The following is a 27,667-nucleotide window of genomic DNA, read 5'->3' as shown; positions in this document are numbered from 1 at the left end:
TAATTTTAAAGTTTGATTAATTTATTTGCTAATATAAATGAAGAAATTTCAATAGTTTTTATAAATACAGTTGGGGAAGAAAGTGACAAGAGCTTCCAATAGCTTTTCATATGGATTGTCCTTAAAGGTAAAATATAACAGAAAGATCATCATGGATTACAAAAATAGAGGTGCATATAATTATTAATACATATGCACAGTTTATGCTGGAATGATACACAGAATGGAATGATCTGTGGTTCCTGCAAGAAATATACAAATCACTCAAATAAATTTTGATGAAAGAAGTTCAGGTCCATTTTAAAAGTTGAAAACTTTTAATTTAGCAAACAGCCTATTTGGCTTCTCTGAATAAGAGTATACAAAAAAACAAAGCAAATAAAGTGACACCAATACACACAATTAAATGAAAAGAACATAATTAACCAATATGAAACTAAGGTGCAAAACTACAGTCTCTTAACTTATTGTCCTCCATGCCACGTGGGTTCTTCCGAGCATCACATCATGTGCAAATCTACTGCAGCTATCAACATCAAATGAAAGAGGACTGAATATTCCGAATTTTCTTGTTGTTGAATAAGGTCCTTCAACACACATCACAGATTTTGGTCAACAATTGCAGATTAACATATATGACCACTAAACTGTAGGTAGCAAATTAAATTCTAAAGCCCAATCCAGTCCATTCTTCATGTGATTCTGAATGTTCAATTCAGCAACTGATTCGTGAGTGTAAATGGAAATGATCCTCACCCTGAAGAGGAAAAAAAAAAAAAACCTTTAACAAAAGAATTTTAAAACAAACTCCAAATTTGTGACAATCTGCTTTTTTGCTTACAAAAAGCAGTTTGTTGATTTTTAAAAATATATATAATTATAGAGTAATTGGTTGAGTTACTGTTCTTCAATTCAATTTTATAATTAAAATGTTTCTTGATCAATTCACTGAAAAACCCAATTCTCTTCATACAAGAACAAAACTTCACATTTAAAAAGGAATGTAAAAAATTGATTATTTATGTTCCAAGTGCTCCTAAAGCAACTGGTGGAATGAACACAATTTAAGTAAGATAAAATAGCAAACTGAAAATATCTAAAATATCACAAACTTCTTATCTATAAGACAATAGTTTTTTATTAAAACTTCCCAATAAGGAAGATCAGATGCTCTTTGTATACTCAGGTAAAACATGTTTTAATATTTAGACATTCAGACCATTTCATTTGCTCATCATAAAAAATGACATCAAAATTTTATTTTAATCTAAACTTTTGATTTGGGAAGAGCTAGACTCAAATGAAATAGTTATTGTGAAACACTTCAATAATTATCAATTTAGCAAACACTGGTGTACTTACAAGAGTTATTAGCTTCTATTTTTACAGCCTTGGTATGTCTGCCTGAGTTCTGCTGAGATTTGTTCTGCTCCTCTCCAGTTAGTAGAGCTTTTATTTCAGAGGGGATTTTTCCTTGATCCATTGCCATGCACCACTGCTTGTACTGAAATAAAATATATTTAAGCAAAATTCAGCCAAGTCATATTCAACAAGCATTTATCATGCACTTTCCATACACAGAGAAATAAAAACAAATGGGAAATATATCAAGAAATTATGACTCAATCCTTGCTATCAGGAGGCTTATATGGAGGGGAACAGAGGTCTCACACATAAAACAAATAATTATACTACAAATAAATAAATAAAAGCACAGAAAAGAAGTTCAAAGTGCTAACTAAGGTCAAAGATAAAAGCAGTAAGATTAAGAGGGACTTGAAAATACTTAATGAAAAAAGTGGGACTTTAGCTGAGACTTGAAGGAAGCCAATACAGCTAGGAGATAAAAATAAAGAGAGTATAAAAGCATGAAGGACAGCTAGAGGAAGAAGCTCAGAGTCCAGAGTTCAAGGAATAGCAAAGAGGCAAGGGTCACTAGACTGAAGAAAAAGTAGAGTTAAGGTGCAAAAAGACTTAGTAAGTAGTAAGACTAAATAGAAGAGTAAGATAAGGAAACTGAGTTATGAAAGGCTTTGTATTTGATCTGGGCAGTTATGGGAGAGCCACTGGAATTTATTAAAAAATGTTAGGCAGGGAATACGATATGGTCAGATCTATATTTTAGGAAGATCAACTTGACAGCTGAGTAGAGGACAGATTGGAGGGGGTAAATCATGAAAAAGGGAGGCTAATTAACAGGTAATTGCAATAGTCCAGGAATGAAGCGCTGAGGATCTGTACCAGAGTCATGACAGTGTCAAATGAAAGAAAAAAGTAATGCTAAATATAAAGAGTATAAAAAGAAATGGCAGCTGTTTTCATGATAGCAAAGAATTGGAAACAGAAGAATTGACCATCAACTGGGGAATAGCTGAACAAGTTTTATATATATATTTATGATGAAATGGCACTGTGCTGTAAGAAATGATGAAGGAAATAATTTTAGAGTAACCTAAGACTTGTATGAACTAATACCAAGTGAAGTAAGCAGAACCAGAATAATTTATATGATAATAATAATACTATAAAGACAAACAAACCTTGAAAGACAGGAACACTGCAAAATACAAAGAATCAAAGGTCCAAAGAACTCATAATAAATGATGCTATCCACTCCCAGAGAAAGACAGATGTGGGACTCGGTGCATACAGAAGTTCTTTTTTCCCCCCAACCTAGCTAATGCAGAAATTTTTTTGGTCTGACTATCCATGCTTCTAACAGGTTTCATTTTTCTTGCTCTCTCAGGTAAGGGAAAAAGTAGGTGAAGAGGAGAGAATTCAGAACTAAAAATAAAATAAAATTTATTTTTTTTAAGTAGTAATGACAGTGTTTACCACAGATTGCATATGAGGGATGAGGTGAAAGAAAAGAGTTAAGAAGAGGCATGACAGTACTTGAAGAAAGAAATTAGAAATAGACAAGCATATCTGTGTCTATGTACACAGAGATGATCATTAAAATCATGGAAGCTGATGAGATCACTGAGTCAAATTTCATAGAAGCAAAAGAAAATAAAATCCAGGACAGAGCTTTAGGAGGATCCTATGGTTAACAAGCATGTCAGAGAAGGAGAGGTCAGGAGAACCAGGAAAGTACAGCGTCATCAAAGACATGAGAAAATAAAGTAAAAGGAGAAAAGTGTGATTGAGAGAGTCAAAAACTTCAGGAAAGTCAAGAAGTTTGAGAACTAAGAAAATAACCAAAATGAATATCACTCAGAAAGCAATGGAGAGACATGAGATGCATATGAACAGTCTGCAACTTATAACAACAAAGAGAAGAAAAAAACGGATCATTAAAGAATTGTAAGATACAAAGAGAAGAATGGCTGGTTCTGTAGCAAGAATGGGGAAGAACAGGCAGATTTATTCAGAGTATTCCTGTGATACCCTCACCATAGCAAGAGAAGGCAGGGAAAGCTTCTAAAACACTGGAAGGACACCCTATGAGAACTTTGGGGAGGACATGGATAAGACTGGTGCCGGATAAGCATATATACATGTATACATGTGCTATTCTATGTATCATTAGAGGGAACTCGGGAATCAATGAGATCACATGTTTACCTTTATAGAGTCCCCCCCTCTCCTATCATTAAGGAGGTGAATATTCTTTCTATAACACGGGGAGGAATGGGACATATTATTTCTCACAGGACTAATTCCCTTCCTCTTCAGGCTAAAGACATCTAGCTACACTCTGCCTAATAAAAGTTCAGAAGAAAGCAAAGAGTATTGTGAATCAACAGGGACGGTTTTAAGCTAACTGTAAATATTTACATATATTTATACATTTAAGTCCATATGCCAAGGCAGTGTGGTATAGAATAATAGTATTAAAATCAGTAAGAAATGTATCTCTGCAGGATACAAACTGTTTTAGAAAACTACAAGTTAACGTTATCCATTCGATATTTTTATTTATTTTGTTAAACATTTCTCAATTGCCTTTTTCATGTTAAACATTCCCAATTATATGATTCAAACAATTGGAAGTTTTGCCTGTGAGTTTGACACCTTTTGACTGTAGTAAATAAAGCTGGATTTAAGAGTCTGTAAAATATGAATTAAAATCCAGTCTAGGAAGCTACCAGTTACGTGACCCAGAACAACTGATTTAACCTCTTGTTGTTTCAATTTCCTCAACTGAAAAATGGGAATAATATAATAGCATACCTACCACAAAGGGTTACTGTGTAGATCAATTTAAATTTTGCAAAGTACTTTGTAAATATTAAAGCACTATATAAATGTAAGAAAATCTTCATTCTGCCATTTAGTAACTGATCCTAGGCCTTTCTTCCTCCATTCTATTACATCTATTCCTTCTGTTTCCCTTCTTCAAACCCTCGGTACAGAACCAAACCATGGTGAGTAACTTTGTTTTTCTCATTTAACTCTATTAATAACCTTCAAAAACATTAAGGTTCTGAAGGAATATTTGTTCCTTTTCCCATTATTTGAATATTGATATTACATCACCATACACTTCCTTTCAATTGTGAAAATAAATTTTCTTTTTGTAGCTCTCTATGGATTCTTGTGTTTACATTATAAAATTCCTACTCATATATGAATTTTTTCATCAGAAATTTTTGAATGTTCTACTTCATTAAAAATCTATTTTTTCCCTTCTAGAACTATACTGTTTTACAAAGTTATTCTTGGTTACAAATCTATCTCTTTTGACATCAGAAATATTGTATGCAATAATTTCCTCTCAATTTAAGTAATCACTGTCAGGTCCTTTGTGATCCTGACTATAGATCCTTTGATACTTATACTACTTCTTTTTGGATACTTGGACTATTTTTTTTTTAACCTAGTTTGACTATGACAATCTTGAACTTTTCTTTTTGGAGTTTCTCTCAGAAGGTGGTTGGTGGATGCTTCTCACCACCTCGTTTTTTGGCTCTTTTAACAAAGCTAGGCAGTTTTCATTTATGATTTCTTGAAACAGAGTCTCCCAGCCTTTCTTTTTTCTTTTTCTTTTAAGTCATGATTTTCATGGAGACAATGATTTTTAAATATCTCTCCTTTACCTGTCTTCCAGTGATCTCTATCCTTTTTAGAATTATCAAAACATTTTGTTCATACACTCACCATATACTATTTTTTGTATGATAGTTTACTGTCTTATTTCCTCTACTAGACTACGAATACCTCAAGAGCAAAGACTTGTTTATTTTTCTTTCCATCTCACAAGACATTCTGTTATCAATACATGTAGAATAAAGAAAAATTGCTCCTATAAAAATCTTCCCCACATAAAATTTTCAGTAGAACGTTAATACTCTAGCACAAAGATTCACCCTATATTAAGTTCAAGTTCCTAAGTTTAGCATATAAAACCTTCTAACCTTATATTCTCTCTACTTTTAATAAGCCAGTTTTGGTCTCCTTACACAAATCTACTCCTTCAATAACAAATCACTCCTTCAACCTCTTCCACTGCCAACCTCACAAGATTGTTATATGGAAAAAATTCCTATAAACCATAAAAGGTTATGTAAATGTGAAGTACTGTTATTCTGCCTCCCCATGAATTATCATGCCTCAGAGGATGTCTGGCTAGTGAGACTACACCAGAGTGTCAACCTCATAACCTGCAAAACTCTAATGTGGGCCAAATCAGATTAAAATATTATGGGAAATGTTTAACAAAATACATTGGTAATATCAATTTCTTGTTTTCTAAGCTGTTAGTCAGCCACAGAAATCCATTTCTATTTGAATTTGACACAATTGATCTATACTATATAATATCTAATAAATTTTATGCTCTGTCATAAATTGAATTTGTTACTCCTTTGGCTAAGTGAATGAAGACAGGCAATGGATTAGAAATAAAGCTAATATGAACAAAATAAAAATGTCTTACCATTTCCAGTTCTTCTCTGAGACCGCAGATGGCTCTTTCCCGACTAGACACTAATTCTTCCAGATATTGATATCTCAGCTTTTTTCTGGCCCTACATTCTCTTGCACTCTGCCGGCTTCTCTCAAGCTTTGCCTTCAAGTCAATTTTGGCTGGTTTCCGACCACGTTTACCTGGTTTCTTTACTTTGCCTCCAACTACCTTCAGAAAGAAAGAAATAATGTCAATTACTCTCATATCAATGTAGTTTTCTATTTTTGGTGGCAAGTGAGCTAATGTCAATAATAATAATAATAATAATGATAAGGGATAGATTAATAAAATCAAGGAAGTAAAATCTCATCAAATGACCTATAGATGTGAGCCTCACAGATTTTTTTTAATATCAAATTTTTCCCTTCTAAGACACAGAAAGGTAAAAAAGAAAAGACACTTTGATATTATTAAAATGTAACTTTTTTTTCCATCGAAGTTATGAAGTTCACAATTTTTTTTTAAGACTAGCTTATCTAGGTACCTGGCTATTGTTGCCACCCTTTATATCTATTCCAGTTCAATGGTATGAACAGAAAGTCACAAATGTTTCATCTAATAATCTTTTTTTAAGGCCAGAGACAGAAGTAATTTCTGTAGGTTCAGAGCTTCTCTACAATTCGCAGGTTCTTGAGTACCTTTCCTGTTCTTCCATTCATAAGCATGAAATCATAAAATCCCAAGTCCTTTTAACAAACCATAAATCAACCAGTCTACCTACATACCAGTTACATGAAAATCCTCTACCACAGCCCTGACAACCGATTATCCAATCTCACTCTGAACTCCATTAATGTGGAACTCACTATAGTATGAGACAACCCATTTTTTTTTTTTTTTTTTTGGATAGCATTAGGAGAAATCTCTGCTTCACAGCAAGTTTAACTTTACTCCCTTGTAATTTCCCTACATTTATTATAATTTTGCCTTCTAAAAAGTCACAGAAAATAAATGTAATCCCCCTTACTTATAACAGTCCTTCACATATATTACTCATAGCTATTGTGTCCCTCATGAAAGAATCCTTATTTCCAGGCTAAAAACCTCAATTTCTTTAATGATTCCTTGTTTTACATGGTATAAAATGGTCACAACAATCCTGGTTATGCTCCTATAGTGATGTTTCTTCAACTTATTGGTATCTTTTAGAAAATATGGTATTTGAGATATAAAACAACATTTTATATAGCACAATGACTTATAGCACTCTAACAACTGTTGCTCTGGACCCTGCAGTACATTCTCATTCATATAGCCTAAAATTACATTTGGGGTTTTTCATTTGTTCGATGTATACAAATAACTCCTACAAAGGTTTTAGCTAATTAGAAACCAATTTTTTTTTTTTTTCATACAAAAAAATTAAGCCACAACTATACTGGAACTAAGTTCAATACTTTATACTTTTCCCTTTAATATTTCATTATCTTTTTGCTTTAGACTGTCATCTAAGAATACTGGGATCTTTTTGAAATTTGTCACCCAAAACATTACTAATTGGGGCTTACCACATATGCCACAAATAACTACCCAATATAAATAAAAAGAACCACCACAAAATTACTAAAAGTGAATATTACAAAATTACAAAACATATGCATGGCTCCAAAGAAGAGACATGAAAAGACAAACCCACCCCCATTTTCTCATATTAGTGGGAGGTCATAGGAGTGGTGCATGGCATAGATTTTCAGACTTATTCAACATATGGCCTGGTTTTACTTCCTTTTTCTTTCAAAAAATATTTATTATATGTGTTGGTACTCTGGAAGGGGTTAGTGGGAAAAATACTGAAAGAAATTCTAGGAATATAAAACATAAAATATATCAATAAATGTTAATTTAAAAATAAAATAAATGTAACTTAATCACCTTTTATGTCCTACTCTACAATTTTCTCAGGTACTTATCTGAAAATTTGATTTAAAAAGTAATTATTTTTAGAATCATTGGGGAGCAGTCTTCAGAGGCAATAAATACTTCAGATAATAAAAATGGAATCTTAGAATTTGAAGCTGGAAATATCCTGGAAATTACACTCATTTTTCACATGAGGAAAATGAAGCTCAGATAGTTCCAAGTGACTTGCCCAGTACCATACAAGTGGTACATATCAGAACTAAGATTTGAAGCCAGACCTTTGAATAAACTTAAAATGTTAATTACCTTGTTTTGTTTCTGTTTTATTAAAAAACAGTATTACTCAGCTTGACTACCTATTTTCTTCATAAAACTTGATTCTGAATAATTTTTTGCCATTTCCAAAAAATAAAAGGACAAGATTCCACCATCATTGAAGTTATATATTCCCCCAAAGAGGAGGCAGTTTCAAAATTTGAGATGGAATGAGAGCAAAAGGGTGATGGATAGATGAATGGATGGAAGGAAGGAAAGAAAGGAAGGAAGGAACGAGGGAGGGAGGAAAGGAAGGAGGGAGGGAGGGAGGGAGGGAAGGAAGGAGGGAGGGAGGGAGGGAGAGAGGAGGGAAGGAGGAGGGAAGTGAGAAAGGAGGAAAAAAGAAAGGAAGGAAAGGAAGGAGAGAAGGAAAGAAAAAAGTTAGGAAGGAGGGAAGGAAAGAAGGAAAGGAGGGAGGAAGAAGGAAAAGAAGGAAGGGTAGATGTGAAGGAGGGGAAAGGAGAACAAGATCAATCATTCAATTGTTTGCTTGTTTGTTTGTTTGTTTGTTTTTAAGTTAAGCAGAAGAAAAGAAAAGGCCAGAAGTAAAGAGACAAGCAGGACACTTCTAAAAGTTACATGCTGAATTTATTATATACTTCAAATGAAAAATCTATTCTCTTCTATTCATATTTTCTTACATATTAACTATGTGTAATAGAAGAGTCTCAGTTTCATGAATAATTCTTTTTAATGGTCTACTTTGTATATGGAATTACTTGCTTTATTTGATGTTTAAATTCAGAATAACTTTTTTTAATGATTATCTAGTAAATGGTTATAAGTTGTAGTAAGTAGCTGCAGTATCTAGTATGCATAAATTACTCTCGGGATAGCAAAGCACTTTACATAAATTAATCTCATTTAATCTAACAAAAAACTTGGGATTTATTATTATTATTATCCCTATTTTACAGATATGGAAACTGAGCCCAGTTTGCCCAGCATCATGCAGCTCTTAAGTGTCTAAAGTAAGATTTGAACTTAGGAAAAATACAACATCTTAGAAACTAAGGTTCAGAATGATGAGAAATAAGCATATTGAATATAGCTAAGACAAATCTCTAGTGACTTCAAGGTTTTTGTTGGGAGGTCAATGAGACAGATTAATAGATTTCAGTGAGTCAAAGGAAATAGGTGGTAAAGTCCCAAATATTGAATGATCATTCAACAAGCATGCAAAGACCAGGAAACAAAAAGATGTCCACCAATTAGTGAATGGCTTAACAGACTGTGGTACAAATATAATAGAATACTATGAAAAATGTAAATAATGCAGAAACCTATGGAAAAACAAGAATGGATTCCAAGTGAAATAAGCAGATACAAGAAAACAACATACACAATGATTACAAAAACAAAGAATTGCAACAATAACAAAAACTTCACATTGTAATTATAATGATCATCTAGATACCTCCTTGCTTTCTGAACAGAGGTGGGGCATAATCATTTTGCTGGTCTTTGCATAGCTAAACTTCTTGAATAGGCATTGTGAATTTGCTGCTTGATCATCTGCCTCCTACCAAACTCAACTGATATGTTGACTAGTTTTGATGAATTACTTTTATCTTTCCTTATGTTTTTTTATCCTTTATTTTAAATAATAGCTATTGCTATTATGTCTTATTACATATTATCTATTATTCTCTCTCCAGGAAGAAGAGAAGGAAGGCATATGTTTGCTTTGGTGTTAAAAGAATGCATCTTAAAATTGAAGAAGCCTGTCCAGTTTTAGGTTAATGTCCCACTTCAATGAACATGAATCTCATTTCAGGCTCAATTTATCAGAAGTAATTTAGATTGGATATATGTTTAAATATAAATCTAGAACAGCAGTAAGATTCTAATCATGCCCAAAGTAACTTTGGTTCCCTATAATTCTCAGTTTGAACATTACAACATAATGTTGCCTGATGAATTCACTCATTCTTTTATTCATTCATTCATCTTTTTGTACAGAACCAGCAACTGTATTTTATTTGCCTTTCTTTCTTCCATCACTACTCTTTAAAAATAACCAATATACCACAAAGAAAGATGGGTTAGGCTCTTGAGATGGGAGAAACAGATCTCTATTTCTCTCTGTTGAAGAGTTCTTGTTCAAAACTGCACAGTAAGTCAATGAAATAGACAAGAATGATTCTTGATTTCTTGAGATTCTAAGTTTCTATATGGACAAAATCAGGTGATTTTTGTATAAAAAGAGCAATAAAAAAATACAGGTATGTGAAAATTCTTTTAACAACAAATAATTTAATTTTTTTTAAAGTTTAAAAACTCATGATACACAATTTCATTCTTCGATATAGTTTCTCAAACACTGGGATGACTTTTTTTATTTTGCCCAATCTGAAAAAGTAGGTCTCAAGTCATTGTTGGTATTGGGGATAAAATGGATCAATATCCTCCTGACTCTAACTCCAGCACTCTATTTTGCCATTTTGCCTCCAACAAGATAGTGACAATTAAAAATTTTTAAAGAATATTGATCAGTGGTATTACCTACCTCTACTGCAAAATGTGTCATAGGAAGACATAAAATGCAATGTTCCAACAGAGTGTGAGCTGTAATGATAAGATACCTTCACTCCTGAGGATGAACTAGCCTTTAACAATTATGACAGATGACTTCTAAGAACTTTTGATTGCTTGTGTCACTAGGACTACAGTGTTCTAAGATAATCAGCAAAGGAGGAACAACTTGATTTTCCTGGGTCGCAAGCCCTTAAAAGAAAGACAAGATGTCTCAGGAAGTAGAAAATTAAGAAGAGCCTTCTCTTTTAGCTTTGTATCTATATTAATTGGCAAGACAAAAAACAAATCCATAAGAGGTTTCATCTTAAAGTTACAGTAAAAGTATGGAAAACATATTCAGGAAAGGCAGTTCAAGAGCAAAACAGATCCTTGGAGTTTGCCATTTGCCATGATAGTAAGCCCAGTCAAAAACAGGTCTGAGAAATTTGTGCACCAAACTTTTTTGTTTTAGAATACGACTTAGAAGGTATACCAGCAATCCAAGCCTTAGCACTCTGGACTACTGAAAGATGATTTCATTTAACTTCTGAAGGGGAAATCAGCCTAGTGAATGGGAATTACTAAGGTGTTTCTTCTCCCACAGGAAAAATTTCCCTTTCCTCTTCTGTTGATGGTGCCATAAAGATGAACTCTCAAAGTGGCCAGTTCTCCAAAGGAGATATGCAAGACAACTAAAACAGAAATTACTTCTTCTATTTTTTGTTATGTCTATATTTTGTTATGTCTTTCTTCAGAAATCAGGGGAAAGCCTTTGGAGCTCTTATCAGAATAATTTTTTTTTAATTGTACATAATAAAATACACAGGATTACACAAAGGTTAATAAAAAAAATAAGTAATTGGTCCATAGAAAGTACAAGATTTCATCTTTAAAGAAATTTCTTTCTCTTCTGCCAGCGAAATAGAAATAGATTAAAAAGGGGTAGTATAAGTCAAAAATGGAAGGATAAAATACTTAAGAAAGTAATTCTTTCTCTATTTAGAGGTCATTTTTTACCTCTTGTTTCTTATGTTTCTTATTCCTAAAGAATACAAATTTCAATGGGACTATTAAAAAAAATCTATCTAAAAATCTACCATACACTAATATTTCCATATTTTTATGTGGGAAAATATTTCCTGTTTTCCAGCCTCTTCACTTCCCTTCATGAACTACAAGAGTTAAACCAGGATAATTTATACTGTGACTCCAAACTAAAATAGTGGATAAAATAAAATTTATAGAGAAAACTCTGATAAAATTTTGTGGAAATCTGGTATGTACTATTTAGAGTCAATCAAAACCATTCATTGAGTTCAATAGACCATCCTTGGGACCTCAGGAAAGGGAAGGATATCCAAGTAAAAAATATGAAGTTTAAAAGAAAATGAATAGGCCAATGTTTAGGAAAAGTTCAATGGTTTGTGTATTCTGAATTACAATCACACTTTAAAATAATCAACTTCTAATTTTGTTATATAAACTTAATATAACTTAATATAATTTTTGTTATATAAACTTAATATAATGAGATTCTTCTCATTCCCTAAAAATAAGTTTTTATAGAGAAAGACCCTATTTACAGGTAATGAAGAAAGGCAGCCTGGCACAGTACTAAATTTAGTACTGAGTTCAATTGAACCTGAATTCTAATCACCACTGTCAACCACCTATGTAGCACTGAAAAAGTCATATCCTGGGCCTCAGTTTCTCAGTTGTAAAACAGGGAAAGAGAAGTGGACTAAATAATCTCTATGGTCCTTTCTAGCTCTAAATCTATGGTACATGATTTCAAGACAGTTCCTAAATCCTATCTGAACTTTCATGCATTACAATTCCAAGCAATGACAGCAAAAATGGTGATAGGTACAATATGTCCATACCTAATAATGCTTTTCTACATCCCACTGACTTTTACTAATGGGGCTAAAGTTCCATTATTTTTTTCAAATGAACTCCATCAAATTACTCAATATTCAAAAGAGAAACTGTCCTTCTTTGGATCACTATTGAGAAATTTATGCCCTAGGTTATTGTCATATTTGCCACAGGATAGCTTTAAGGCTTCTGGTCACTTGATACACTAAATGTCTTTATTTTTGTTGTTGTTTTTATATTTTTCCTATATGTAAAAATAATTTTTAATAATTCATTTTTAAAATGTTGCATTCCAAATTCTTTCTCACATCCTCTCCTCTCTCCTTGAGAAAGCAATTTGGATGCCCCCATTCCTATGCAGTCATGCAAAACATAGTTTAAAATATTAGCTATGTTAAGTCATCAGCATTCTTATATATCACTAACAAAATCCAACAGTCAGAGTTACAAAGAGAAATTCCATTTAAAGTAACTACTGATAATATAAAATATTTAGGAATCTATCTGCCAAGGGAAAATCAGAAACTTTATGAGCAAAATTACAGACCACTTTTCACACAAATTAAGTCTGATCTAACCAATTGGAAAATATTAAATGCTCTTGGATAGAGGAGCAAATATAATAAAGATGACAATATTACCTAAACTAATCTATTTATTTAGCTATACCAATCAGACTCCCAAAAACTATTTTAATGACCTAGAAAAATAACAACAAAGTTCATATGGAAAAACAAAAGGTCAAGAATTTCAAGGGAATTAATGAAAAAAAAATCAAATGATGGTGGCTTAGCTGTACCAGATCTAAAATTATATTATAGAGCAGCAGTTACCAAAACTATTTGGTATTGGCTAAGGAATAGATTAGTTGATCAGTGGAATAGATTAGGTTCAAGGATAAAACAGTCAACAAATATAGCAACCTAGTCCTTGACAAACCCAAAGATCCCAGCTTTTGGGATAAGAACTTACTGTTTGATAAAAATTGCTGGGAAAATTGGAAACTAATATGGCAGAAACTAGGCATTGATCCATACTTAACGCCGTACACCAAGATAAGGTCAAAATGGGTTCATGACCTAGGCATAAAGAATGAAATTATTAATAAATTAGAGGAACATAGGATAGTTTACCTCTCAGACCTGTGGAAGGGGAAGGTCTTTATGACCAAAGCAGAACTAGAGATCATTACTGATCACAAAATAGAAAAGTTCGATTATACCAAACTGAAAAGTTTTTGTACAAACAAAACTAATGCAGACAAGATTAGAAGGGAAGCAATAAACTGGGAAAATATTTTTACAGTCAAAGGTTCTGATAAAGGCCTCATTTCCAAAATATATAGAGAATTAACTCTAATTTATAAAAATCAAGCCATTCTCAGTTGAAAAATGGTCAAAGGATATGAACAGACAATTCTCAGATGAAGAAATTGAAACTATTTCTAGTCATATGAAAAGATGCTCCAAGTCATTATTAATCAGAGAAATGCAAATTAAGACAACTCTAAGATACCACTACACACCTGTCAGATTGGCTAAGATGACAGGAAAAAATAATGATGATTGTTGGAGGGATGCGGAAAACTGGGACATTGATGCATTGTTGGTGGAGTTGTGAACGAATCCAACCATTTTGGAGAGTAGTTTGGAACTATGCTCAAAAAGTTATCAAACTGTGCATAGCCTTTGATCCAGCAGTGTTACTATTGGGATTATATCCCAAAGAGATTATAAAGAAGGGAAAGGGACCTGTATGTGCACGAATGTTTGTGGCAGCCCTTTTTGTAGTGGCTAAAAACTGGAAACTGAATGGATGCCCATCAGTTGGAGAATGGCTGAATAAATTGTGGTATATGAATATTATGGAATATTACTGTTCTGTAAGAAATGACCAACAGGATAATTTCAGAAAGGCCTGGAGAGACTTACATGAACTGATGCTGAGTGAAATGAGCAGGACCAGGAGATCATTATATACTTCAACAACAATACTATATGATGACCAGTTCTGATGGATCAAGCCATCCTCAGCAACGAGATCAACCAAATCATTTCTAATGGAGCATTAATGAACTGAACTAGCTATGCCCAGAAAAAGAACTCTGGGAGATGACTAAAAACCATTACATTGAATTCCCAATCCCTATATTTATGCCCACCTGCATTTTTTATTTCCTTCACAAGCTAATTGTACAATATTTCAGAGTCTGATTCTTTTTCTACAGCAAAATAACGTTTTGGTCAGGTATACTTATTGTGTATCTAATTTATATTTTAATATATTTAACATCTACTGGTCATCCTGCCATCTAGGGAGGGGTGGGGGGATAAGAGGTGAAAAATTGGAACAAGAGGTTTGGCAATTGTTAATGCTGTAAAGTTACCCATGTATATATCCTGTAAATAAAAGGCTATTAAATAAAAAAAAAAATTAAGGAGAAAAAAAAATATTAGCTATGGTGCAAAACAGAGATCAAAAATAGTAATAATTATCAAGTTTTTTTTTTTTAAGTGCTTAAATGTCCATTCAGATTCTATCACTTCTTTCAGATAGCTGCCATATTTCACCACTGTCCTTCAGAATTTGTTTGGGTCTTGGAAACTAGCATGGCAGAAACTAGATATTGATCTATACCTAAAACCATACACCAAAATAAGGTCGAAATGGGTTCATGATCTAGACATAAAGAATGATATTATAAACAAATTAGAAGAACATATCTGTGGAGAAGGAAGGAATTTGTGGCCAAAGAAGAACTGGAGATCATTACTGATCACAAAATAATTTTGATTATATTAAGTTAAAAAGGTTTTGTACAAACAAAACTAATGCAGACAAGATTAGAAGGGAAACAATAAACTGGGAAAACATTTTTACATTAAGGTTCTGATAAAGGCCTCATTTCTAAAATATTTCTAAAACATTTCTAAAAAAAAATACAGAATTGACTCAAATTTATAACAATTCAAGCCATTCTCCAATTGATAAATGGTCAAAGGATATGAACAGACAATTTTCAAAGGAAGAAAGTAAAACTATTTCTAGTCATATGAAAAGGTGCTCTAAATCACTATTGATCAGAGAAATACAAATCAAGACAACTCTTAGATACCACTACACACCTCAGATTGGTCAAGATGACAGGAAAAGATAATGATGTGGGTGTGGAAAGACTTGTACACTAATATACTGTTGGTGGAACTGTGAATGTATCCAAGCATTCTGGAGAGCAATTTGGAATTATGCTCAAAAAGTTATCGAACTGTGCATGCCCTTTGATCCAGCAGTATTTCTAGTGGGCTTATATCCCAAAGAGATCTTAAAGGAGAGAAAGGGACCCACATATGCAAAAATATTTGCGGCAGCCCTTTTTGTAGTGGCAAGAAACTGGAAATTGAATGGATGCCCATCAATTGAAGAATTGCTAAATAAATTATGGTATACGAATGTCATGGAATATTATTGTTCTGTAGGAAATGACCAATCAGATGATTTCAGAGAAGCCTGGAGAGAGTTACATGAACTGATGCTAAGTGAAATGAGCAGAACCAGATCATTATACATGGCAACAATAAGATTATGCGATGATCAATTCTGATAGACATGGCTCTCTTAAACAAGGAGATGATTCAACCAGTTCCAATTGTTTAGTTTGAAGAAAGCTATCTACACTTAGAGAGAGGACTGTAAGAACTGACTGTGGTTCACAATATAGCATTTTCACTCTTTTTTTTGTTGTTTGCTTACGTTTTATTTTGTTTCTCTCTTTTTTCCTTTGTTTTTTTTATTGGTTTGATTTGGTTGTTCTTATGCAGCATGATAATTATATAAATATGTATGCTATACTGGATTTAACATATATTTGTACCATGTTTAACATGTATTGGACTATGTGCCATCTAGGGGAGGATATGGAGGAAGAGGGGAAAACCTGGAACACAAGGTTTTGCAAGGACTAATGTTGAAGAATTATCGACGCATATGTTTTGAAAAATAAAAAGCTTAAATAAATTTTTTAAAAAAGAATTTGCTTGGATCATTGTTTGACTGAGAATAGTTAAATCATTCACAGCTGATCATCTTACAATATTTGCTATTAATTTTGTGCAATGTTCTCCTGGTTCTGCTCAGTTCACTTCAGCCAAGGATCTAAAAGATTTGCTTAAAACAAGTTTCATAGTGATCATCTTTTAGAGGAGAGATAAAGCAAAAGAAAAGGGAAGTGATCTGTATAAAATGTGATCAGGACCACAGCTTTAAAATTCTGCAACTTTAAAAGCACTACACTAAAGATCCTCTAAACTAAAAACCACCTCTTGTTCTGTCAGTGTGTATCTTTCTTATTGCCAACAACAACCTTTAAAAAAAAAAAAAAAAAAAAAAAAAAAAAAAAAGGAAAATCTTTGCTTAGTTCTTTGTGCTTCTTGTCTATTTCTGTTTTTCTTTGCTTAGTTTATCCCTGTGGTTATAGGGAAGGTCACAAAAACCAAAGCTACTCCCAGAAAAAAAAAAAAGGAAGAAAAGAAGAGAAAGAGGGAGGAATAAAGACACAGAATGACAGAGAGGGAGGTGAATAGAAAATAAAATAGTTACTAGTTAATATAAAGAATCAAATACAAAGAAGCAACAAAGATTCTATCTGTTCTTTGACAGAGATGAAAAAATATGCACGGCCAGACAAAGACAAAGAAAAATAACATTAATTCAAATCACTTAGAAAATTAATTATTTCACCACCATGAAATATGATTAAATTTAAATGACATTTAAATCATGTCCCTTTGGAGATTATTTTTAATATTGTGACTCTCCATACTCATTTACTTGTCTTGTTAATTCTTTATGATCTCTCAAATTCATCTCTTCCCCCGTTTCCATTCTAGCACAGGCATTCCCACATTACTTTTCTGATTGGGCTCCCTGCCTCCAGAATCCTCCTTACTCTAATTCATCCTTTATATTACCACCAGATTAACCTCCTTATAAAACTCCTTGACTATGTCACTCTTACTTAAGAACTTATAATAGTTTCCTCTTGATTACTGAATCAAATCCAAATGTATCATTATAACAGTCAAAGCTCACTATCCAGTACCCCTCACCTACCAGCCTTCTTCCTTTTCTCTAACAACTTTTCTGAAATTCAGTCTAGCTGGTCTCTTTGACCATACTTTACTAAGTATGCTTATTCCTACCTTTGCTCATGTTTTGTTCTCCTTTTCCTTATTCTTTCCAGCACCCTAAATGTTTTCCCTTTTCTTCCCTCAACAATGCAAATCTTATACTACCTTCAAAGCCCAGTTAAAGATCAACTTTTCTTCCAAGAAACTTTCCCTTCCCAATGACATTTCTCTTTTCTATACGCTTGCTTAGGGTTGGACATCACACAACATAAGATTTAGAGAAGATATAGTCTCTGATTTCTTAAAATGTTTCCTTTAGTCCTGAATCATCACTTTATCAGTGTAGGGACATCCTAGTATGGAAACTTACTCCTGTAATTTTTCAGTAAGTAGAGTTTTAGATAAATCCAACTTTCCCACATCTTATGTGCGATCTTAGGCTCAGGTCTTTTAATTTCTTTAAGCTCATTTACTCATTTGGGAAAAGGGAGTTGGATTAGAAGATCATGAAAATATCAGTCCCTTTCAGCTCTAGATTCTGCCTGGTACAGCAGAAGGTAGGACATTCTGATAGCTCTGTGTCCAATCTGAAGTGGACACAGAGCTATCAGAAGCAAGTACTTGAAGATCTTACAGGTAATGAATACAGTACTCTACCTCTATTTCCTATGTCATGCATGCTACCCTTAATAGAACCCAGAGCCAACTAAATGAATTTGGGATTTAAATTGTTTTCATTAGAAACATTTCATCCACTGGCCTCCATTATGCTTTGCATTCATGCTGCCTGTTACTCGTTCAGTTTGGCAAACTGTCTGCAGAAGATACTTTTGAAAAACTGATGCCACAAGATTAGGAACAGTGATAATTTATTATGAGCATACATCCTAGGGGGAAAAAATGTTTCCAAAGCAACATTTTTATACAACCATTCTGGAGAACAGTTTGAAATTATGCCCAAAGAGCTACAAAACTGTGTATATCCTTTGATCCAGCAGTTTCACTACTAAGTCTATCTATATCCCAAAGAAATTTTTAAAAGGGGGGAAAGGACCCACATAGGCAAAAATGTTTATAGTAGGTTTTTTGTTTTGTTTTGTTTTTGTTTTTTGGGTGAGGGCAAAGAATTAGAAAATGAGTAGATGCCCATCAATTGGGGAATGGCTTAACAAGTTGTGCTACATAAAGATAATAGAATATTACTGTTCTATTAAAAATGATGAACAAGCTGATTTTAGAAAGGCTTGGAAAGACTTACATGAATTAAAGCTGAGCAAAACAAGCAGAACCAGGAAAACATTGTATACAGCAACAGCAAAATTTTACAATGACCAACTATGACAGCCTTGCTTCTTCTCAGTAGCTCAATGAACAAAGGCAATCCTAATAAACTTTTGATGGAAAATGCCATCTAAATACAGAGAGAGAACTATAGAGAATGAATGTAAATCAATACATGCTATGTTCACTTTTTTTCTTTCTGTTTTTCTCTCTCATGGTTTTCTCTTTTGTTCTGATTTTTCTTTCCCAAAATGATTCATAAGGAAATATGTAAAAAGAAAAAAAAAGTACCTGTATAACCAGAAAAAAATGTTTCTACATGTAACAAGGAAAACAAAATTTTTTAAAAATATTTTTTCTGGGGTTTCCAGTCAATTAAGTAAATGAATGAATTTAATTTGATTTCTTGACAAATATTTTCTCCACTAAACTGCCATACTCCATGGCAGGGACTCTTAACTTTTTTTGTATCACAGACATCTTTGGCTATCAAGTGAATCTTTTTTTTTTTATTATAGCTTTTTGTTTACAAGATATAAGCATGGGTAATTTTTCAGCATTGACAATTGCAAAACCTTTTCTTCCAATTTTTCCCCTAGTTCTCCCCACCCTCTCCCCCAGATTGACCAATACATGTTATATATGTTAAAGTATAAGTTAAATACATGTACACATGTCCATACAGTTATTTGCTGTACAAAAAGAATCGGACTTTGAAATAGTGTACAATTAATCTGTGAATGAAATAAAAAATGCAGGCGGACAAAAATAGAAGGATTGGGAATTCTATATAGTGGTTCATACTCATTTCCCAGAGTTCTTTCGCTGGGTGTAGCTGGTTCAATTCATTACTGCTCTATTGGAAATGACTTGGTTCATCTCATTATTGAAGAGGGCCACATCTATCAGAATCGATCATCATATAGTATTGTTGCTGAAGAATATAATGATCTCCTGGTCCTGCTCATTTCACTCGGCATCAGTTCATGTAAGTCTTTCCAGGCCTTTTCTGAAATCATCCTGCTGGTCATTTCTTACAGAACAATAATATTCCATAACATTCATATGCCACAATTTATTCAGTCATTCTCCAGCTAATGGGCATCCACTCAGTTTCCAGTTTCTGGCCACTACAAAGAGGGCTGCCACAAACATTCTTGCACATACAGTTCCCTTTCCCTTCTTTAAGATCTCTTTGGGATATAAGCCCAGTAGTAACACTGCTGGATCAAAGGATATGCACAGTTTTTATCTAGTGAATCTTGTGGATCACTTCTCATAATGTTTTTTAGTGCATAAATAAATAGGATTACAAAGAAAGTCAATTATGTTGCAATATAATTTTTTTGCATAATTGTATATTTGCATAATTGCAAAATATTTTTCTAAAAATATAAAATCATAAAATCCAGGTAAGAACCCTTGATCTAGAGTCAATCTTTTAAAACAGAAACTAGTCCCAGGATGGTGCCTACTAAAAGGCACATAAATTGGCAAGATGAAAAAAAGAATATTAATAAATCAGTACCTAATAGTAAAGATAAATTTAGATTACCTGGTTTTTACCTAAAAAGCAGGAACCAAACTATATAGAAATGTGCAGGACAGATGATAGAACTGGGGTGAAAAGACAGAAAAGGTCTAGAGTATGAAGTACAACCCAAGGAGGAAACTTAGTGATCTCTGTTTTTTGTGGAGATGTTGCATAGCCAGGAGACAACATGAGAACATCAAGAGGCCCCAGATTTGGCACAATTTTGCTTCATAATTATTAGAGAAATATGTGATGATAATGACTAATTTATTGGTGCTTTAAAGTTTCCCCAAATAATATACCCAATGAAACAGGCATCATACCTAATACAATTCTCATTTTACCAAAGAGAAAGTCAAGACTCAGAGAAATTAAGTAACTTAACCAAAATGATTTGGCTATTAAATGCTAGATGCCACATTTAAACCATGTTTGATTTCTAAGTCTAGTGATTTCTTTTTTTTTTTTTTTACAAAGACCATAAACATGCCAAAAATCAGTTTTTTACTTGTCAACCAAGTTTGTCTTTACATTAGAAAGGGAAAATCCGAAGGAAAAAAAAAAGATACTATAATCAGACTGCAACCAAAGATGGTCCTACATTTACCCCTTTCCTCTGAAAGGTAGGGCTGAGCCCTAATCTGTAATATGATACTCCAAAACTGCCAAGTGAGGCAAATGATAGACTATTAGTAGACCTTAGATTGTGACTTGATGACATCTAGAATAATGAAGAGGAGCAGTATGACAGTGAAAGTCAAAATTTAAATAAGAAACAATAACAAAAGAATTTACATGTGATTCCTGACCTCCAAAGAATGGATATTTAAACCACATCTTACAGACATGGTAGTTAAGGGGAAATGAACTTTCTAAAAATGTTCATTAGCGCAGTCAGCTAGATGGCACAGTAAAGCACCAGCCCTGGAGTGGGAAGGACCTGAGTTCAGACACTTAAAACTTACTATGTGACACTGGGCAAATCACTTAACCCCAATTGCGTGGGGGGGAAGCACACATGAGCACACTTGCATCATTCTTTGAGAGAAGCAGTTTGGGGTTATGCTTAATCTCTAGCATTCTACTACAGTAACTACTACAGGATCTTGGCTATGAAAATTCCAAATGCAGCCACAAAGAGTTGGACATGACTGAAATGACTGAATAATAACAACAAAAGGTACTAAAATATCTGAGAAATATTCAGTTTCCCTCATGTTGGAAAAATAAGACCTAACATGAAAAGACTACATAGTAATTGTGTCAAGTGATACAATAATAAGTAAATGCCTAGAGTCTGGCCTAGTCCAAATTAATTCCTAATATGTGACGCAATTTTCTGTCAAGTTTATCCAGAAATGTGCCTATCAGCTTTGTTCCCTTGGTGATGCTATTGGGAATCCATCAGTCTATTGTCTGTAGCTGGGTAAATCAATCAATCAAAGCCCTGTTGCTAATAAAGCCAAGATCACAATCTATCATTGAATGAAGCATTTAACTCTGTTTTTTTATAGTTGCAACCCTATCCCAGCTTTCAAAAATGTGTGTTGTAATGAAAAGTGAGGGGATGGATGGAGGAAGAATAGCAGTAGGAAAGAAAAATATATACCAGTGCACTATTAGAAAAATAATTCAAAATATCCACTTCACTAATAGCTTATAGTTGCATTCTTTACAGACAAATCACTGATTTCCAAAAAATAATACCAATGTTGCAACCTAGATGTTCATTTCTCTTCCTTCCTAGTTGCTATCCTCCCTTTTTTTTCCCCTTCCTACTATTATCTTTTCAAAAGAGGCAACACAGATAAATGGCTAGATTTGGAAGTCATGAAGCCATGAGGTCAAATTCTGCGTCTGGCCCTTACTAGCTATCATCCAGGGCAAATCACATAACCTATCTGGACCTCAATTACCTCAACTAAAAACAGGGTGAATACCTGTAGTACCTACCTCCCCAAGTGGCTATGAGGCTCAATTGAGATAATTTATATAGGCTTTGGAAAAGAAGAATCTGTGTCAATGTTGTCACTCTATGACTTTGGACAAGTCTCATGTAAAAAGAGGGGAGGGTCAGATTAAGGGATTTCCTTGGTCTTTTCCAGCTCTGATGCTGCAGAATATTTTACATAAATTATACAGAAAAAAGGAAAGATCTGAGAGTTGTAAAAGTCTGGGACTCTCCATCTTAGCTACAATCCAAATCAGGAGCTATCTATACAATATCCAAATGCACAGAGACATATTTCAATTTGTTTTTCAAACAACAAAAACAGTTCTTAGTTCAATTAAAATAATATACTGGAACTCTTTTTCTTCTCATTTTCACCCCCAGCTTCCCTAGCTTCCTTCAAGTCTCAACCAAAGTTCTACTTTCTGCAAGAAGCCTTTCCCCAACTCTTTAATCTTAGCAACTTCTTTTTGAGAGCACCCCAATTTATCGTTTAAATATCTTGTTTGTATAGTTGTTTACATGTTATTTCCTCTATTAAACAGTTTCTTGAAAACAGTGCCTGACATTTAATAAGTGGTAACTGACTGATCTTTCATCTATTGCCTCCAGCAAACTGCCCCTACATTCAACACCTTTCTAAATTTCTAATTTCTAGCCATTTGTTCCTTCCCTGCTGCCTACACAAATCCCTCACTTGACCCTAACATATATTTCCCCTTCCTATGATTCTCCCATCTCCACCAAATTCCCAGAAATAGCTGCTGCATCCATTTCCTCTTTTTTCACTCAGTTCTCAATTCCTTGCATTCTGGTTTCCTTCCAACTCTATCACTCAACTGAAATTGTTCTCTTTAAAGTTATCATGATATCTTAATTATCAATCTAATAGTTTTTTTCTCAGTCATCAACCTTCTCAACCTTTCTGACATTGCTGGCTTCCCTTTCCTTATGGACATTCTCTTCCTTCCCAAAATTTCTATGAAATTGCTTTCTCCTGGTTCTCCTCCTACCTGTCTGGCCATCCCTTGTCAGTATTCTTGGCTGGACCAATCAAACAAGTATTTATTTCTCTAGTTTGGCTTCTTTTTCTTTTCATCACTGCATATATTTTCTTATGCTTCTGATATTCATCATAATTTTCTAACAGTGCAGTAATATTCCACTGTAGTCAGGAATTACATCTTGTTTATCCATTCCCCACTTTCTAGGGAATGACTTTGTTTGCAGTTTTTACTATTACAAATATTTTTTATGTTTATAGGACCTTTTTTTCTTTCTTTTTAATCCCTGATCTACTGAGAGTTTATGAGTAGCAGCAGAATCTCTGTGTCAAAGGGGATGTACATTTGAGTCACTATCTTAGTGTACATCTAAATTATTTTCCACATCACATTTCCATCAACAATGAATTAAATGTGGCTGTCTTTTCACAATCCTCTAGCTTCTTTCTTTAAAAAAAAAAAAAAAAAAAAAAAAAAAACTTCTTTCCTTCAACAAGCATTATAAGAACTTAATATGCATAAGGCACTTATCTCATAACTGAGGGTATACTCCAAGATCCTGTCTTGGGTCTTCTAATTTCTTTATATATTCTCTTCTTGGTAATCTTGTTAGTTCAATTACAATCCCCATGTATATGACTACAAAATATATATCTGATTGTACCACTCTCTCCTGAGTTCCAGTACTGTATCACTAACAGTCTACTGTATATTTCAAACTGTATATCTAGCAGGCATCTCAAACTTAGCATATTGTAAATGGAAACCATCACCTTTCCACCAAAATCTGCCTTTTTCCCTATCATATTTCTAGAAAGGATATTACCATTCTTATTAATGCCCAAATTTTACAATCTCAACATCATCCTCAACTCTTCTCTCCCCCCTCACTCCACATATATAACTAAATGCCAAGTTTTATCAATTCTACCTCCCTAACAACTCTAGTATCCCCTCAAATACCAATATCACTCCATTTCTTTCCTTTATCACTTCTCATCTGAATTACTGAAGTAATGAATTTCTATTTGGTCTTCTGTCTCCAGTCTCTTCCTTCATTAATCCATACCCCACAGAACTACCAAAGAGATATTCCTAAAACAAATAACCTGGAAAGTAACAAAAAATAAAAACAAAACCCAACTCCATTGTTCCTGATTGCCTTGAAGATCAAATTCAAACCACTCTATTTCACATTTAAAGCCTTTTACAATAAGACACCCATCTGTTTTTCCAGGCTTACATTTCTACATACATGTTTCTCCTTCACAAATGCTATGCCTCCAGTCAAACTAATCTAATTTACTTATCTTCATACCTGACATTCTATGTCTAATAACAGTCAATTTCCAGTCTCTATATCTTTGTACTGGATGGCCCCCATGCCTGAAATGCATTTTTCCCTTTCTTTCATCACTTAGAATCCTTTGTTGTTATTCAGTCATTTTCAGTTATGTTCAATTCTTCATGACTTCTTTTTTTGGAGAGAGGGTTTTTTGGCAAACATACTAAAATGGTTTGCCACTTCCTTCTCCAGCTTATTTTACAAATAAGGAAACTAAAGCAAATAGGATTGATTGACCTGCCCAATGTCATAAAGCTAGGAAGTGTCTGAAGTCAAATTTGAACTTAGTTCTTCCTGATTCTAGGACCAACATTCAACCCACTGAGCTGCCCAGCTTCCCCTTGAAATCCTTACTTTCCTTGCAAGCACAATTTAAGCATCACCTACTCTGAAATACTTTTGTTATCTCCCCCACCCTGAAATCAACTTGAATTTATTTGTGTCTACTTATATGTATCCTTATATGTATCTGTTATTTCCACACAGCATGTAAGGTTCTTGAGGACAAGACCATTTCATTTTTGTCTCTGTCCACAGTGTTTAGCCTTTTGATTTAAAATGTTATTTTTTAAACTATCATAAGCTACTTATCACCTTAATCAAGGCAAATCTGAGTCTTTTCTAAAAAGTGTAACATATTAGAGGCAGGGTGACTAGATATCTGCTCTTGTGGAAAACCAGAATGCAGTTAAAATAAGAAGGGAAACAGGTAAGGGAACTGATTCGAATTTATAAGACTAAGAGTCATTCCCCAATGACAAATGGTTAAGGGATATAAGCAGGCAGCTTTCAAAGGAAGAGATCCATGCTACCAACAACCATATAAAAAAGTACTTCAAAGCACTTATAATTAAGAAAAAAAATCAAAACAACTCTGACTTTTGACTTCATACTTATCAGATCGACAAGGATGACAAAAAAAGAAAATGTCAGATGTTGAAAGGACTGTGGAAAATAAGTACATTGATGCTCTGGACCACTGTGAAGTAGCTCAATCATTCTGACCAGTAATTTGGAACTATACTCCAAAAGTCACTTAACTCTAACCCTTTGAACCGACTATATCATTAACAAGCCTATACCCCAAAAAGATCAAAGAAAGGAAAAAAACCTTCAAATATATAATCATATTAAAGCAGCTCTTTTTGTAGTGACAAAAAACTAGAAACTAAGGGGGAAGCCATTCATTGAGAAATGACTACACAAATTAAGTTATATGAATATAATGAAATATTACTGTATCATAAAAAGGGATGAAATGGACAGTTTCAAAGTCACTTTCTTAAAGGAGGTTTCAAAGAAAACTGGAAATAAGCGTATGAAATGATGAAGAATGAGATGAACAAAACTGGGAGTATAATTTCTACAATAACAATAGCATTGTAAAGAAATCAACTTTGAAAGATTTTACAACTGATCAATGATTCAATGATAAACCACCAATCCAGAGAGCTAAAGACAAAACACCTTACCTATTGCCTGACAGAGAAGACTAAACACCACATAACTAAGGTAATTCTCATCACCCGAGCTTTGTCTACACCTCCATATCAGAAAAGCTCTCACAAGAGAAAAGATGAGAGAAAAAAAATGGATGCACAAAAAATATGCCAGAGGAACAGATGATGTAAAGAACTGGTCACCTGGGAAGCATTGAGAAAGCCTGATTTCTACTTCAAGAAAAAAAAAAAAAATCAGTTTTAGAAATGTCGAATTATTTCTTATTCACAGAGATGAGTTTTCCAACATTTAAATGGGAAATAGTATTATTTGCTATATAAGCTATCTTCATACGAAGTTAGATAAAAATAATCATAGGCCATTTTGGTGTATAAATTAATCATCCAATACCATTATCTACCAAAGTAAAGGAGTAAATACCCTGGATTAAGAGAGAAATTAATGAGAGTAAAGTGAAACATGAAAGATGTCTCAGCAAGAAAAGAGGAGTTCACTATTTGTTAATCAGATAAACCCCTCTTATGTTTGTTGTTAGGTTATTTCAGTCACGTCTAAGTCTTTGTGACCCTATTTAGGATTTTCTTGTCAAAAATACTGGAGTGATTTGTTATTTCCTTTTCCAGCTCATTTACAGATGAGGAAATTGAGGCAAACAGAGTTAAGTGACGTGCCAAAGGTTACACAGCTAGTAACTATCTGAAGCGGGATTTCACCAAGATCTATCCAGCGCCCATCGCTACCCCTGACAAAGCTCTCTAGAAGAGATCACATTTCGGAATGAGGTGGAAAGAAGGGCGTGGAGGACAAGGGCACCCCGGCCATAAGAATTCGTCTCAGAGGTAGAAGGACTTTCAGCCTAAAGGGATTTGGGGCAAACAAGTGGAGAGTCACTGAGATAAGAGATCACATCCTAGGAAGGGTCAAGCCGCCTCTTCCCGTCCCCACCCCTCCAGGTGTGCGGACCCCTCATTAGGTTAATTACACTTAGGTGGATATAGAGAAGGAAAAGGCCAAGGGTCTTAAACAAGCCTGGGCTGGCTCTATGGACGGGAAAGCTAACTTGGAAGGAGAGGGACCTCCACAAGGCTGCCCACCCCCCATCCCTCGTCACCCCCGACCTGGTGCGCTGCCTGCCTCGGGCGGAGCTCCCCGCGCTGCGGGGCGGCCCCCCAAAACAAGCCGAGCCGGGTGGGCAGCCACGACTGTGCGGACAGGGCTTACCTTGCTGTCATCCATGTCCGCAGGCTCGCGGACCGGGCCTCACAGCCTTGCCCGGCCGGCCAGCTCCGCCTCCGGGGAACGACGGAGATTTATTTTTTTCTACGAGTCCTCGGGTCTAGCCTCTAGCCCTGTCGGATGCCGATGCCACTGGGAGAAGAGGCCCGTTCAGAAATGAGCCGGGGAGTCCCAGGAGAGGTCCCAAACGTCCCCCTCAGCCGCCGCGGCCTCCTCCCCGTCCATGACAGTTTCTCCCGTGTGTTTAT

At 34.2% G+C, this 27,667-nt stretch overlaps 1 protein-coding gene across 2 annotated transcripts; it reads right to left on the bottom strand.

Moving 5' to 3' along the window:
- CREBL2 (cAMP responsive element binding protein like 2) lies at positions 1-27,667 on the bottom strand. 2 transcript variants are annotated; one of them, XM_031938214.1, is made up of 4 exons: positions 27,405-27,667; positions 5,882-6,079; positions 1,363-1,504; positions 1-757 (listed from the first exon to the last, which is right to left on the bottom strand). In XM_031938214.1, exons 1-4 carry the CDS (start codon positions 27,417-27,419, stop codon positions 753-755), a joined length of 360 nt encoding a protein of 119 aa, XP_031794074.1. In that variant the 5' UTR covers positions 27,420-27,667; the 3' UTR covers positions 1-752. The 2 variants fall into 2 exon arrangements, with proteins under 2 accessions (XP_031794074.1, XP_031794073.1); XM_031938213.1 differs by lacking the exon at positions 27,405-27,667 and adding an exon at positions 10,596-10,683.

This window comes from Sarcophilus harrisii, chromosome 5 (assembly GCF_902635505.1).
Source record: "Sarcophilus harrisii chromosome 5, mSarHar1.11, whole genome shotgun sequence".
Taxonomy (NCBI): Eukaryota; Metazoa; Chordata; class Mammalia; order Dasyuromorphia; family Dasyuridae; genus Sarcophilus; species Sarcophilus harrisii.
Note: the sequence above shows the minus strand (reverse complement) of the source record. Positions and strands in the feature narration are given on the sequence as shown.

What these genes read in the sequence shown, in the direction of transcription:
- CREBL2 (XM_031938213.1), bottom strand. Translation starts at nt 10,616, where the DNA reads ATGACACATTTTGCAGTAGAG. An exon ending in TGACACATTTTGCAGTAGAG is followed by an intron (nt 6,080 to 10,595) that starts GTAGGTAATACC and finishes TTCTTTCTGAAG; the next exon opens with GTAGTTGGAGGCAAAGTAAA. An exon ending in TCAGAGAAGAACTGGAAATG is followed by an intron (nt 1,505 to 5,881) that starts GTAAGACATTTT and finishes ATTTTATTTCAG; the next exon opens with TACAAGCAGTGGTGCATGGC.